The 13,407-nt window shown below is 43.7% G+C and overlaps 2 protein-coding genes across 5 annotated transcripts in view; both read right to left on the reverse strand.

The window, feature by feature from the left end:
• Positions 1 to 13,407, reverse strand: part of ASCC1 (activating signal cointegrator 1 complex subunit 1) — a 109,866-nt gene that overhangs the window by 38,835 nt on the left and 57,624 nt on the right. For all 4 annotated transcript variants that reach the window (XM_044239739.1, XM_044239737.1, XM_044239736.1 and 1 more), the window contains exon 8: positions 1,699 to 1,823. In XM_044239739.1, the coding sequence (XP_044095674.1) occupies positions 1,699 to 1,823 (125 nt within the window). The remainder of the gene's footprint in view (positions 1 to 1,698; positions 1,824 to 13,407) is intronic.
• Positions 6,307 to 6,570, reverse strand: LOC122900776 (V-type proton ATPase subunit e 1-like). Its single transcript, XM_044239742.1, has one exon. The coding sequence runs from the start codon at positions 6,553 to 6,555 to the stop codon at positions 6,310 to 6,312; it is 246 nt and encodes an 81-aa protein (XP_044095677.1). The 5' UTR covers positions 6,556 to 6,570; the 3' UTR covers positions 6,307 to 6,309.

Below are 13,407 nucleotides of genomic sequence, written 5' to 3' on the forward strand. Positions count from 1 at the left end.
TTTGCCTGACTTTATTTGTTTGAGAGAGTGAGAGTGAGAGAGAGAGCACAAGAAGGGGGAGGTCAGACTTCCCGCTGAGTGGGGAGCTCAATGTGGGGCTCAATCCTGGGACCCAGGAATCATGACCTGAGCCAAAGGCAGATGTTTAACTGACAGTCATCCAGGTGTCCCCCAGAAAAAGAAAATTGGAAGGAACAGAGGCGCCTGGGTGGCTCAGTGGGTTAAAGCCTCTGCCTTTGGCTCAGGTCCTGGGATTGAGCCCCGCATCCATCGGGCTTTCTGCGCAGTAAGGGGTCTGCTTCCCTTCCTCTCTCTCTGCCTGCCTCTCTGCCTACTTGTGATCTCTGTCTGTCAAATAAATAAATTAAGTATTTAAAAAAAATTTTGTAAGGAACAGAAAATACGTTTATAGTACTATGTTGTAGTTACTGAAAGAATTCCTGGTATAAGTGGACCGGCACAGTGCAAACTGTTGTTTCAGGGTCAACTGTACTTTGACAAGAGGGACACACAACCTGTCCTAAAGTATAAATCTACAAAGAGTTTATGGGTTAAAGTCCTGATGGAGTCCTCTTCCAACCTAAACTTCCTAAAACCAAGGTCAGGTCCTAAACAAAGGAAATAAAACCTGAACATGAGATTTTTGGTGCTGGTATATTTCAAGCAAGTTTTAGAAGGAGAAGCTGCATGTAATTTGAATATGTGGCTCCTGATCAGATGATGCTGACTGGCCTGGAAAAGCTTTCACTTGGGGGTAGGGTGTGGGAAAGGCAATGGGAAAAAAAAGAAGAATCCTTTTTGAAATGTAGGTAACCATCCCAAATGAAGGGTAAAAGCAAGGCATTCTTACATAAGGCTCAGAGTCCATGAGAGGAAACATTATTACTCTTAACACCAGGTTTCTCAACCTTGGTGATATTGACATTTCTAGATACTTCTTTGTTAGGGTAGGCTGGCCTGTCCATTGTAGAGAGTTAATAAGCAGCATTCCCAGCCTCTTCCCACTAGATGCCAGGAGTAGCAACACACCCTCAAGCCCTTAAGTGTGACAACCAAATGTCCTGGGGTGGGGGGAAGGGGGCACAGGGCAGAGTTGTCTGTAGTTGAGAACCACTGGACTAACCTAATCTTCTCTCCTTCTTTCTGTATCTTTTTTTTTTTTTAAAGATTATTTATTTATTTATTTATTTGACAGATAGAGATCACAAGTAGGCAGAGAGGCGGGCAGAGAGAGAGAGAGAAGAGGAAGCAGGCTCCTGGCCGAGCAGAGAGTCAGATGTGAGGCTCAATCCCAGGACCCTGGGATCATGACCTGAGCTGAAGGCAGAGGCTTTAACCCACTGAGCCACCCAGGCGCCCTCCTTATTTCTTTTTTCCAAGAAGACACCAAGTATTACAGAGGACACACTTATACTAAAATAATTTTTCACTGTTTACCTAAAATTTACCTGGGCCTCTTGTATTTCTTTTCGCTAAATCTGCCAACCCGATGTGCAACAGAAATCAAGGATCTGGAATGTCATGGTCCCACACTAGATACGTTCCCTGTCCACTTCCACTGTGCTCATCAAAACAAGTTAGAGATTCAAAGGAAAAAGATTACCAGAGAGTCTTGGGTAGCCAGTCTTGTTTGAACCCCAGGAATATCACAAGGCCTTGCTGATCATAAACTATTCTACAGTTCTATGCGGGACTTACCATTGGGGTCCTTCCTGAATAGAGTGTTCATCACTGTCGCATGGAGTTTCACACTATTCCACTCTTTCACTATTAGTCCAGATGCCTGAAAGCGTTCCAGCACTCGATCGACTAATTCTTGCAGCCTGAAGAAATTGAAGGAAGAAGTATAAAAATCTCAGTACACTCTGAACCCCTGATTATTGATTCAATGTTTCTGGAGTATCTATTCTGGGCCACTCACTGTAAAGACCCTGCACGAGGGGAGGGAGAGGAAAGGCTACAGTTCCCACCACCTCCCCGGGGTTCACAGCCTTGTGGAGCAGACGGTCATGGAAACCAGTCACTGAAATCCATTGTGGGTCGTGGGAAGGGCGGGATCAACTGTATATGAAGAGGGCCAGGTTTTCACAGAAGGTTAAAACATGATCTTTAAGGAACACAGAAGCTTAGAATATCTCACAACAGGGCTCGAGAAGCCAGGCTCAACAGAGTTGCCTCAAAGGAAGTGCCTTATTGCTTCATCCAGTCAGAGAACCAAGAGCTACCATGTGGTCGATATGTTTCTGCCAGGCTCAAAGGAGGTCTGGTATGATTCTAAGACATTTGCTCCCTGGGAAGGAGCCTGAAAAGATCCTTGAACACTACCCCAGTGTTTCACAGAGGCTGAAGTGGAGTACCGATGAAGACGATAGGAAAATCCATAGGCTGCGTGATTCCTTCCCATGTGGACTCCATGTAGCTCTAAGCAGTAAGAGTTCTGCAGTGGCTGAGTTCTGGCTTGACGACAGTCATTCACTCTAGAACTTCTCCCAGAAGCAGTTCTTGCACAGAAGTTTTCATCCTGTTCAGGTGTTTTGCTCAAGGGCCTGAAGAACTCCCTTTACCATTTCTTTAAGGCCCTTGTGGTGGTGATGAACTCCACCAGCTTTTGATTGTCTGGTAAACTCTGATTTCTCCTTCAGTTCTGAAGAACAACTTTGCTGGCTGTGCCAACAAGAGGGGTCAGCAACCCAGCAGGGGTGAGTCGAGCAGATCATGGTCTGGGGCCTCAGGAAGGAGCCATCTTCTCTGACCACCCACTCCTCTGATGGTAAAATGCAGCCTGTGACTTCTCCATATCATGCCAAAATGTCTACCGTGAGACTGAAGCAGCTCATGCTGGATATGTGGACGGTCCCCATCAAATGACAGGGCAGTGTGCCTGGTGGCACTCTTGGGGGCAGCTTGCCCCTTTCCACCTTCCCCTCAACCTTCTCTGAGATTTGTGCTGATGCTCATTGACTTCCTGGTGCCGAATCATCTTTCATGAGTCACGATGCGCTTATGAACAAAAGACTTCACGTTTTTAGATGTACTAGTAATACTCTTTGTGTGAAACAACACCTCTTTCCTGGATACAAGTAGCCCTGAGAAGTTTAGAGAGTTCATGAATCTTCCACTGCTTCTTGGGCCATGGCCCCTGTGTGATGGCCCACAGTGTAAGCACAGTGACCAAGCGCAGCTGCTCCTTGAGCAGGGCTAGACAGGTTTGCTTTATGTGAGATGTGGGCCAAGCCTAGCCCTTGTGGCCCATTTGTGGGAGCTTGCCTTGGGCAGAACATTCTGGTTACAGCAACTCAGTTGCTTAATGTCTGTCTCCAAGTGGACAACAGCCTCTAATACCCTGACCCTCCAGTGATCCTTCCCCCATTTAGATGTGAGCAAAACAACTCCTTTTGCTTGCACTGCATGCACTGCAGCAAGAAGAAGTTATTGTCCTCCAGAAATTGACTTGAAAGCACAAATGATTATTTTCCCTTCCATGGTTTTCAGGCTCCAAAGTTCCAAATTAATCTTCTTAAAATTCTAATTTACCTTAATTACTTTTTACGAAATACTGTCTACTAATCAAAGAACATGTACAAAATGAATAAACCATAATTAATAATAATAACAATAAAGTAAATACTCATGTCCCCTCCACCAAACTTCAGAACCAGAACACAGGGCAGGGACTAGGGTTGAATGAAGTAAGTGAGGAAATGACCTCGGGCACAAAATTTAAGGAAGTGCCAAAAAATGCAGTAACCAAAATAAATCATGTTTTAATGCAATATTTTAAAAAATCAAAATTAATGCCAAAAAAACCCCATGATGAACAGAATATCAAAATTTTGAATGAAGATGAGATCGGTGTTGCTGAGCTCTCCCTCTGCATCAGGCTCCAGTGTGGCCTGGCACAGGGTAGAACACGAGAACACACTCATCCCTCAAGATGCTCTGGGCTCTGGAGACCGCCATGACTCTGCGTGGCTTATGACCTTGGCACTCAACACACGTCTTCTCATTGGGCTTCTTCCACTCAGCTTGGCAACTGCTACCTCTGTGCCTTCTGTTCCCTGAGCCACAGGATCTACCCCCTCCCTCCACCTGTGCGGATCTTACCATCCTCAAACTGCAACTCTTCCATGAAGCCTTTCTAACCACCCTAACACCCTGCACTCCCCTGTACCTGTGAGTGGTGATTCTGTCCTTCTCTGGAATGCCGATCCCCTTAGCATTCTCAGGGACAGTCCCTTGCTGCTGCACATCTCTCTGTCCTGTTCCCCTACTAGACTGCATGCCCCTGAAGAACATGTTATATTTTCTTCTATCTTCCAGAACACCATTATACTTGGGTTTCAGTATCTGCTGGCTATGACTGCTTAATTGATGGATGTGACTAGTTAAAAAGTGACAAGTGAGGAGTGCCTGGGTGATTCAGTCAGCTGGGCATCCGACTCGTGGTTTCAGCTCAGGTCATGATCTCATGGGCTGTGAGTTCGAGGCCTGAGTCGTGCTACGTGCTTGGTGGGGGAGTCTGCCTGAGGTTCTCGCCCTCTGCCATTCCCCCCAACTCGCACACACACACTCTCTCTCAAATAAATACTTTTTTAAAAAAAAAGTGGGAAGTGAATGTAAAAAATAAACATGGTCTTGAAGGACTGCTGAAGATTCACAGATAAAACTGATAAGGAAGGACACTTCGAGCAGAAGAAACAGCATGTACAAAGATGCCAAGGCATGCACGATCACATCTTCTTTGGAAAACTGCTGATTAGTGAATATAGCTGTAGCAGTGAGTGAGGGGAAAGGGACAACAAAGACGAGCTGGAAAGAAGTGGTGGTCGGACCATCAGAAGCCACAGAGATCTTAACAAGAGAATGATGTGGTCAGATGTCCATTTCTGAAAGCTGACGTTGTAGCAGAGTCGAAAACACTTTAGTATATATGCGGCCAAAGCGAGCACAAGTCAAAACACTTTAGAAGAACAGACCAGGGATACAGAGGTCAGCCAGAACAGTGTTGGCCATTATTTTCAACACTCGATATCTGTTAACACATTTCATCCTCACCATGACTTGTTATCCCTATTTTACCAATGAGGGAACTGAGGCATGGACCAACGTCATATAAGTGATCCGTGGCACATCCAAAATCAGAACCCATGCTGTCTGGCTTCAGAGTACATGCTTTAAGGACTGTGCTATAAAGGGGGAGAGGAGGGACATCTAAACTGTGGCAGGGGCAATGAGAACCAAGACCAGATTACAGCTTCATGGGAGCCGTGTGAGAGAGAAGCTGGTGCCCTCAGACATGGTGGCATTCAAACAGAGAGCAGCTGAGGTGACTCACAAGAGTGCCTTTCATGACCAGGTGAGCCACTGACCAAGGTGGGTGTCTGTGGAGAAGCAATTGCTACTGTTAGGCTATGTCGTTCCAAGTATACTGTGTATGCTTTTGAATATGGGACATGGGAAATCAAGTAGGACAGGTCCAAGAGAAGGATGGAAATACAAGCCTGAAACACAAGAGAAAAATCTGGACAAAAGATAGATTTGGGGGTGCCTGGGTTGCTCAGTGGGTTAAGCTGCTGCCTTCGGCTCAGGTCATGATCGCAGGGTCCTGGGATCGAGCCCCGCATAGGGCTCTCTGCTCAGCCGGGAGCCTGCTTCCTTCTCTCTCTCTCTCTGCCTGCCTCTCTGCCTGCTTGTGATCTCTCTCTATCAAATAAATAAATAAAATCTTTAAAAAAAAAAAAAAGATAGATTTGGGTAAGCGTCCTCTTTTTTTTCTTTTCCACAGAAAGCAGAAAAATAATTTATTCCAGTAGATGACAGAAATAAGAAAGTCATCCTGAAAATATACTTTGGTGTAATTCTGTTAGAACAGATATTGCCTCTGAACAAGCTCTCTGCTCTCCTACTGACTGCTCCACTGGATTCTGTCTTGTGACAGTTAAACACTTCGCTGAGTCCCTTGCTGTGACCATGCAGGAGTCATCTTCGAATTCACAGGTTCCCAGGAGAGAGCAATATATTTCCCAGAAGAACAGCACCTTCTAGCTCAGAAGAGTGCATGAACGCTGTAGAGAGTCAGCACAGTTTAGGTTTAAGTAGGCACATAATTTGTCGAAATGTAAAAAAGGTGACAGGAAAAAATACTGCATTATAGAGTAAGATATTCAAATGTGGTGTGAGTATTTAAGGCAGCTGATGGCCGAAACAGGTAAGTCAAAGAAGGTGGTCTGGGTTTGGAGTTGACTTTGCATCTAGAGGAATTCTCTTTGTGACCTCAATGATGGAGCACTGACGAGCAGGTCTTCCTCCTTAAGGCCTATGATACTTGAGGTACCAGATGGTTTCATTTTTCAACTGTGGTCCAAAGAGAGGGTTGAGTTGGGCCAGAATTGCAATCAGCCAAAAGAGAGAGCAGCAAACTGAACAGGTTACCAGCATGGTGATGATAACTCCCCAGTTGGGACCCTTAGGGATAAACCAGGGCACGCAGAAGCCGACGAAGCCCCAGAACACGCTCATCACGATGAGAGGCACAGTGAGGCCATTATACACCATGGTTGCCACCAGAGCTACCAGCCCTTACCCAGCCGCCTCACTTTGGTCCCACCCCGCGTCCTCTTGATTTCAGTTCAGGTCATGAGACTGAGCCCCGTGTCAGGCTATGCTCAGCACTGAGTCTGCTTGAGATTCTCTCTCTCCTTCTGCCCCTCCCTCCATACAATCTCTGCCCTCTGCCATCCAAATTAATAAAGTCTTTTTTAAAAAAGAGATTTGGGAGTCAGGAGTGCAGTAGTTAAAAGCATGGGATAGGGGCACCTAGGTGGCTCAGTCATTAAGCATCTGCCTTCAGCTCAGGTCATGATCCCAGGATCCAGGGATTGAACCCCACATCGGGCTCCCTGCTCAACGGGCACAATGCCTGCTTCTCCCTTTCCCACTCCCCCTGCTTGTGTTCCCTCTCTCACTGTGTCTCTCTGTGTCAAATACATAAATAAAATCTTTTAAAAAAAAAAAAGCATGGGATAGATGCAGTCATGCTGGGAAGGATTCATAGTAAGCCATAGAGAGAGCTAAAGACAGAGCCTTAAGGGACACTCCTACGGCAGAGGCAGAGAAGGAACAAGCAAAAATCATCAGTAAGGAGGAATAGGAAAAGACTTCAGAAGAGGACCTCAAAAAGGCTGAAAGAGAATTACAGGAGGAAAAAAAAATCAGCACAGTACCATACCACAGAAAAGTAAGGTAAGAAAAGGAACAAAACAAGGCCTATTTACTTCTCAAAGTCAGAGCATCCTGGAAACCTCCCCAGAAGCAGTCATGCCAGCACACCAAGATGGAAACCTTGGTACAGAGGACCAAGGCAGAAACCAGAGAGGGAGGGGAAGGGGGTAAGTACACATCAACTCTTTCCAGAAACTTGAAAGGAAGCCCAGAAACCAATGTCTTGATAATCAGAACGTACAGAGCTGAGGACAGGCTGTTTGTGTTTGTTTTCGATGAGGAGAAAGAACTGAAAATGCTTACTGACAACAAGAAATTATCCAATAGAGAAGGAAGACGAAACTTAGTAGAGGGAACTACAAAATAAGATCTCGAAGGAGACAGGAAGGGCTGATGTGCTCCAGGTGATGAGAATACAGAGGTGAACAAGCCCCTGTCCTCAGCAGCTTATGTGCTACTGGAAGGAGACAGACGGACAGCAGACATACACACACACATACTACGTCAGGTGATGTTACATGCCATAAAGAAAATGGAGCAGGAAAGAGGGATAGAGAACACCACTGGGCGTACATGTGACATTTTATCCAGGGTGGTTGGGGAAGGCCTCCCTGACACACTGATATGTGAGCAGAGACTCAAGCAGGGATCAGCACTGCACAGAAAAGGAACAGCAAAGGCAGACCTACGAGGCAGCATGTGTGAGGTATGACTGAGAAAGAGTTAAAAGCCAGTGTATGGAGTGCAGCTGAGGGGAGAGGAGCTGAGGACAGAGAGGTGGGGAGGTCACGTCCCATGGGGCTTACATAGGGCTTGTAGGCCCCTGTAAAGACTGGTTTTCACAGAGTAAGGTGGGAGCTTTGGGAGTGTTTTCAGCAGAAGAATGACATGACCCGGCTGATATTTTAAAAAGAAACCTCTGGCTGCCGTTCAGAGGACAGCAGTGGAGGCAAGGATGAAGGAGGAAGGCCTCCAGGAGGCCTTCACAACAACCAGTTGGCTGGGATGGCGGGGGGGGGGGGGGGGGAGAAGTGGATGCTTTTCTGATATACTGGTGATATGAGTGAAAGGTGATTCTAGAAGAATTTTTGTCCTCAACATCTGAAAGACTGAATATCAAAGAGAACAACACATCCAAGGATTCGTGAGACATCTGTAGAAAGGGAAGGGCAGAGATGAAATGAAAGGCAGGCTGAACAAAGCCAGGCTGTGGGGGGTCCTGGGGCCAGAGCAGGTTGGAATCTTACTGGGTAGGCTGCAGGAAACCAAGGACGGCCAGTAAGAAGCAAGAGACACAGACAAAACCAAAGGTGTGGAAAGTCACTGAAGAGAGGCGTGCTTTCTGACATCGGGGTCTCAATTTTTTCTCTGATTACAAAATAATACATGTTCATTATAGGGGTACCTGGGTGGCTCAGTAGTTAAGCATCTGCCTTCAGTTCAGGTTATGATCCCAGGGTCTTGGGATCAAGCCCTGCATTGGGCTCCCTGCTCTGTGGGAAGCCTCCTTCTCCCTCTCCTACTCCCCCTGCTTGTGTTCCCTCTCTCGCTGTGTCTCTCTGTCGAATAAAGAAAATCTTTAAAAAAAAAAAAAAAGTTCATTATAGAAAAACTGGAAAATGAAGAGAAGCATAAAAAGGAGATCATAACCTATCCAAGCACACAGAAACACTGAAGCTTTTATTATATAATTTTTAATTCTTTTTCTACAGATATACCTCAATTTTAAAAAGACAAAAACATTTTTCTAAACTTATTTCCCTTAATGTACCCCGAATATTTTTCTATATCATAGAGTATTTTTTTTTTCAATATCATCTTAGATACTTTTTAGAGGAGCAATGAGAAAGGCTAGCCAATAAAATATCAGTAAGGACAGAAAATGGGATGACTCATGGAAACAGCTTTGTCCTTACTTTTCTATGGGGAAAATGAAATATATTCATGCAGCACATCATTCTGATTTTATAGTTAATGGATTTAATTAATTGTGCACATGGACCTTCAAGCAAAGATCTATATTATATTGGTGCTGAAGTTTCTGATTAACACCACGACAGAACCACAAAATTTTGAAACACTTCTAAGCATTACAACCTAAGTCTGAACATAAGCACTGCAAAATCCACCTCAATTACAAATCACAGCAGAGGGGCACCTGAAAGGCTCAGTCAGTCGAGTACCCAATTTTTGATTTTGGCTTAGGAAGTGAACTTGGCTTTGTGGGATCAAGCCCCGCAACAGGCTTAGGGCAGAGTCTACTTCTCCCTCCCCCTCTGCTCCCCCCGACTCATGAGCATGATTTCTCTCTCTCAGATAAATTTTAAAAATCTTAAAAAAAAAAACCAAACACATAAATCACAGCAGAATGAAGCCTCTTTTTTCTCTCTCCCCCATTAAAGAAAAGGAAGTGAGCAGGGAGTTCAACTATATTGAAACAGGAACAAGAAATATTAGATGAAGGAAATTAAATAAACTAAATAAAGAAACCAATTTCCAGCTCTTTCAGGAAAATTAAGACTTCTGTTCAATTCGCAGACTTATGACTCTGAAGAAACTAAGTCCTTTAGAAAGTTCTAGGCTAACCTCTCATTTTATGCAAGAGGAAATGAAATACAGACAGGATGAGCTGCTCAAAGTCAGGGCAAAGAGACCAGAATCCGAGTCAGTTTTGTGTTAATGATTCTCCGTGCATTCCTCAAAGGTTGGCTCTTTATCTTATTCACTGCTTTATCTTGGCACCTCAATTAATATCTGACACATGATCAGTTCTCAATAAACAGTTGTTGCATGCATGCATGATTCATAGATGACAAATATTTTGGGGTTCTATTAAAAGAACTTAAGGGTACTGGGGTACAGGCCCTAAATAGCAGGTTGATGTCACAGATACTACATTTAACAATATGTCCGTATATTTCGAACAGTACCATCCTTCAACTCTTACTTCATTGATCCTTTCCTGTTTGACTATTTATGAGTCACAGAACTCCTCTACGCCTTTGTTTCCTTATAAGTGATTTAAAAATAAGGTAGGGTTGCTATGAGAAAAATTATAAATTATTCTAAAGCAGCTTTATTATTTAGATAGTGCTTAGAGTTTGGAAACAGAAGCCAGTTATTCATGCCTTAAATCAAAGCTCTTAAAAGGTCTGTAAGTGCTCCAAAGCTCAAGCAACCCAGAGCCATCTTTCCAGATATGGATTTGTGCTACAGAAAGATCACTGACTCCCTAGAAAGTGCAAATTTCAGGCTTTTGTTTAGAATTTTTTTTTCCATCTTAATTCAGTTCCATAGTAGTAATATTTCCTGACTGCTTACCACATACAGGCATTGTGCTAGTCACTACGAAAATAAAGAACTAAGCAAACATAGTCCCTGTTACTATGGAGATTGCAATCTATTAAGGTAACTATAAAGGAAGACTTTGGGAATGACACAACGATACAAGGTGCTTCTGGTAATATAAACATGGAAGAGAGCATAGCTGGGTTGGGACAAGAACAGGCTATTAGGAGGATGGGTTTAGGACAGAAAGCTAACCGCACCCAAGTCATTTTGTGTATGTACAGAATGAGTGAATTAAGTACATAGCAAGCATTCATTAAACATCTATGAACCTGAATTATAAAAGGTGCTGGATATAGAATGCTGAATAAGAGCACGCCATAAGATTCTGCCATGAAGAATCTTATAGTCTACTTAAGAAAAGGAAAAAGAGGGGTATCTGGGTGGCTCAGTGGGTTAAGCCTCTGTCTTCAGCTAAGGTCAAGATCTCAGGCTCCTGGGATTGAGCCCCGCATCCAGCTCTCTGCTCTGAAGGGGGCCAAAAAAAAAAAAAAAAGAAAGGAAAGACAGCAGGTGAACACAAAAAGATGAGAAGTAACAGAAGGGAAGTTTTAGTCACAAGAAACAATATTTACAAAGACACAAAGAATCATCAGTAAGTGGTGAAGTTGGCCTGGGCTTGGGCCAAGTGCAAGGTAGTGGAAGATCAAATTGAAATATTAAGTTGGGGGCGCCTGGGTGGCTCAGTGGGTTAAGCCACTGCCTTCGGCTCAGGTCATGATCCCGGGGTCCTGGGATCGAGTCCCACATCAGGTGCTCTGCTCAGCAGGGAGCCTGCTTCCTCCTCTCTCTCTGCCTGCCTCTCTGCCTACTTGTGATCTCTGGCTGTCAAATAAATAAATAAAATCTTTAAAAAAAAAAAAAAAGAAATATTAAGTTGGTCTTACTGGAAGATTATCTCATACTGGAAGACCTTGAATGCCAGACTAGGGACTATGAATTAATTCATAAGATGATATGAAAGGATGGGAGATTTTTTTCTCACTCCTTTTTAAAGTTTTTATTTAAATTCCAGTCACTTTACAGTGTAATATTAGTGTAAATACAGTGATTCAATATTTCCATATGACACCTGGTGCTCATCACAGGTGCACTCATTAATCCCCTCACCCACTTTCCCCCCACAACTTCTTTATCCATTCATCATTAATCAGTGGATACCTGGGCTGTTTCCAGAATTTGGCTGTTGTTGGTAATGCTGCTACAAACAACAGGGTGCATGTACCCCTTTAAATTAGTATTTTTGCATTCTTTAGGAAAAATACCTTTGTATTCTTTGGGGAAATAGTGCAATTACTAGATCATAGGGTAGTTCTATTTTTACCTTTTTGAGGAACCTCCATACTGTTTTCCAGAGTGGCTGCACCAGTTTGCATTCCCACCAACAGTGCAAGAAGATTCCCCTTTCTCCACATGCTTGCCAACACCTGCCGTTTCTTGAGTTGTTGATTTTAGCCATTCTGACAAGTGTAAGGTGATATCTCATTGCAGTTTTGATTTGTATTTCTGGTGGGAGATTTTTAAGCAAGTAAGTCCTACAGCATACAGGCTACGGCTTAGAAGGACAAATGTAGCTGTACTTGATGAGATCTACACACAGACATAAAAGTAACTTCTAGGTTACATGTCATAAGAAGAATGGACTGTTAACCCATGTGGTCCTATTTGTATAAAATCATAAGCATAGCAGACAATGACTCTCAGCAGCGTTTGTTCTGCTTACCATCTACTAGGGAGGAACACAGAGAGGGGCAGTGCAGGGGAAAGGGAGCCAGCTGACTTTCACTTAACCCACGGAAGCCTAAAATTTTGCAAAAGAAAACAAAGCAAAAAGCAGCAGCTTCGGGGGGGCACCTAGCAGGCTCAGTCGGTACAGCGTGCAACTCTTGATCTCGGGAGTTGTGAGTTCGAGCCCTACATCGGGTGTTGAGATTATTTAAAAATAAAATCTTAAAAAAAAAAGGAAGCAGCAGCAGCTTGGGTGTGAAAGGAAGATGGCAAACTGAAAGATGGTACAGAGATACGTCAGGCTGCACTGCTATGGAATTTACCTCTAAGTGCACACATACACGTACACTTCTCTCATCTTCTTTTCAGCAAACTTCTCAAGAGTGGTCTGTCTCCAGTTGTCCTTAATCCCCTCTTAGGCCCCAGCATGAGCAAAGGCTTCACAGTCAGAGCGAGGTCAACTGTAATTCTACCACTTCCCACACATGCTAATTACTACTGACCCTGACCTGACCAAGTAAACCAGAGCAAGAGTAACACTTGGCTATTATACCAACATTACTTTTTTTTTTTTTTTTAAGATTTTGAAAAAAAAAAAAAAAAACCAGATAAGCTTAAAAAAAAAATCACTTGCTATCTGGAAAGAACCACTGATAAGAGTTTTATGTACTGACATTAAAAGATTTATTTCTCTTTTGCTCTCTTTTCCCACATTTGAGAGAAAAGTAAATGTGTATCTACAAATTGTTTTGTAATCTGTTTTCATCAGATAATACTCTACAGTGAATATTTCCCATTTTTCCAGACATCATTCCCAGCTGATCCCCAGTATTCTCTGTTCTATAGATCATAGTTTATTTCCCACTCCTCTCATTGTGATTTTTTAAAAGATTTTATTTATTTATTTATTTGACAGCCAGAGATCACAAGTAGGCAGAGAGGCAGGCAGAGAGAGAGGAGGAAGCAGGCTCCCTGCTGAGCTGAGAGCCTAACACGGGACTCGATCCCAGGACCCTGAGATCATGACCCGAGCCAAAGGCAGAAGCCGAACCCAATGAATCACCCAGGTGCCCCATCGTGACGTTTCTCTAGAATGTTTCCTGCATATGC

This window comes from Neovison vison, chromosome 2 (genome assembly GCF_020171115.1).
Source record: "Neovison vison isolate M4711 chromosome 2, ASM_NN_V1, whole genome shotgun sequence".
NCBI lineage: Eukaryota > Metazoa > Chordata > Mammalia > Carnivora > Mustelidae > Neogale > Neogale vison.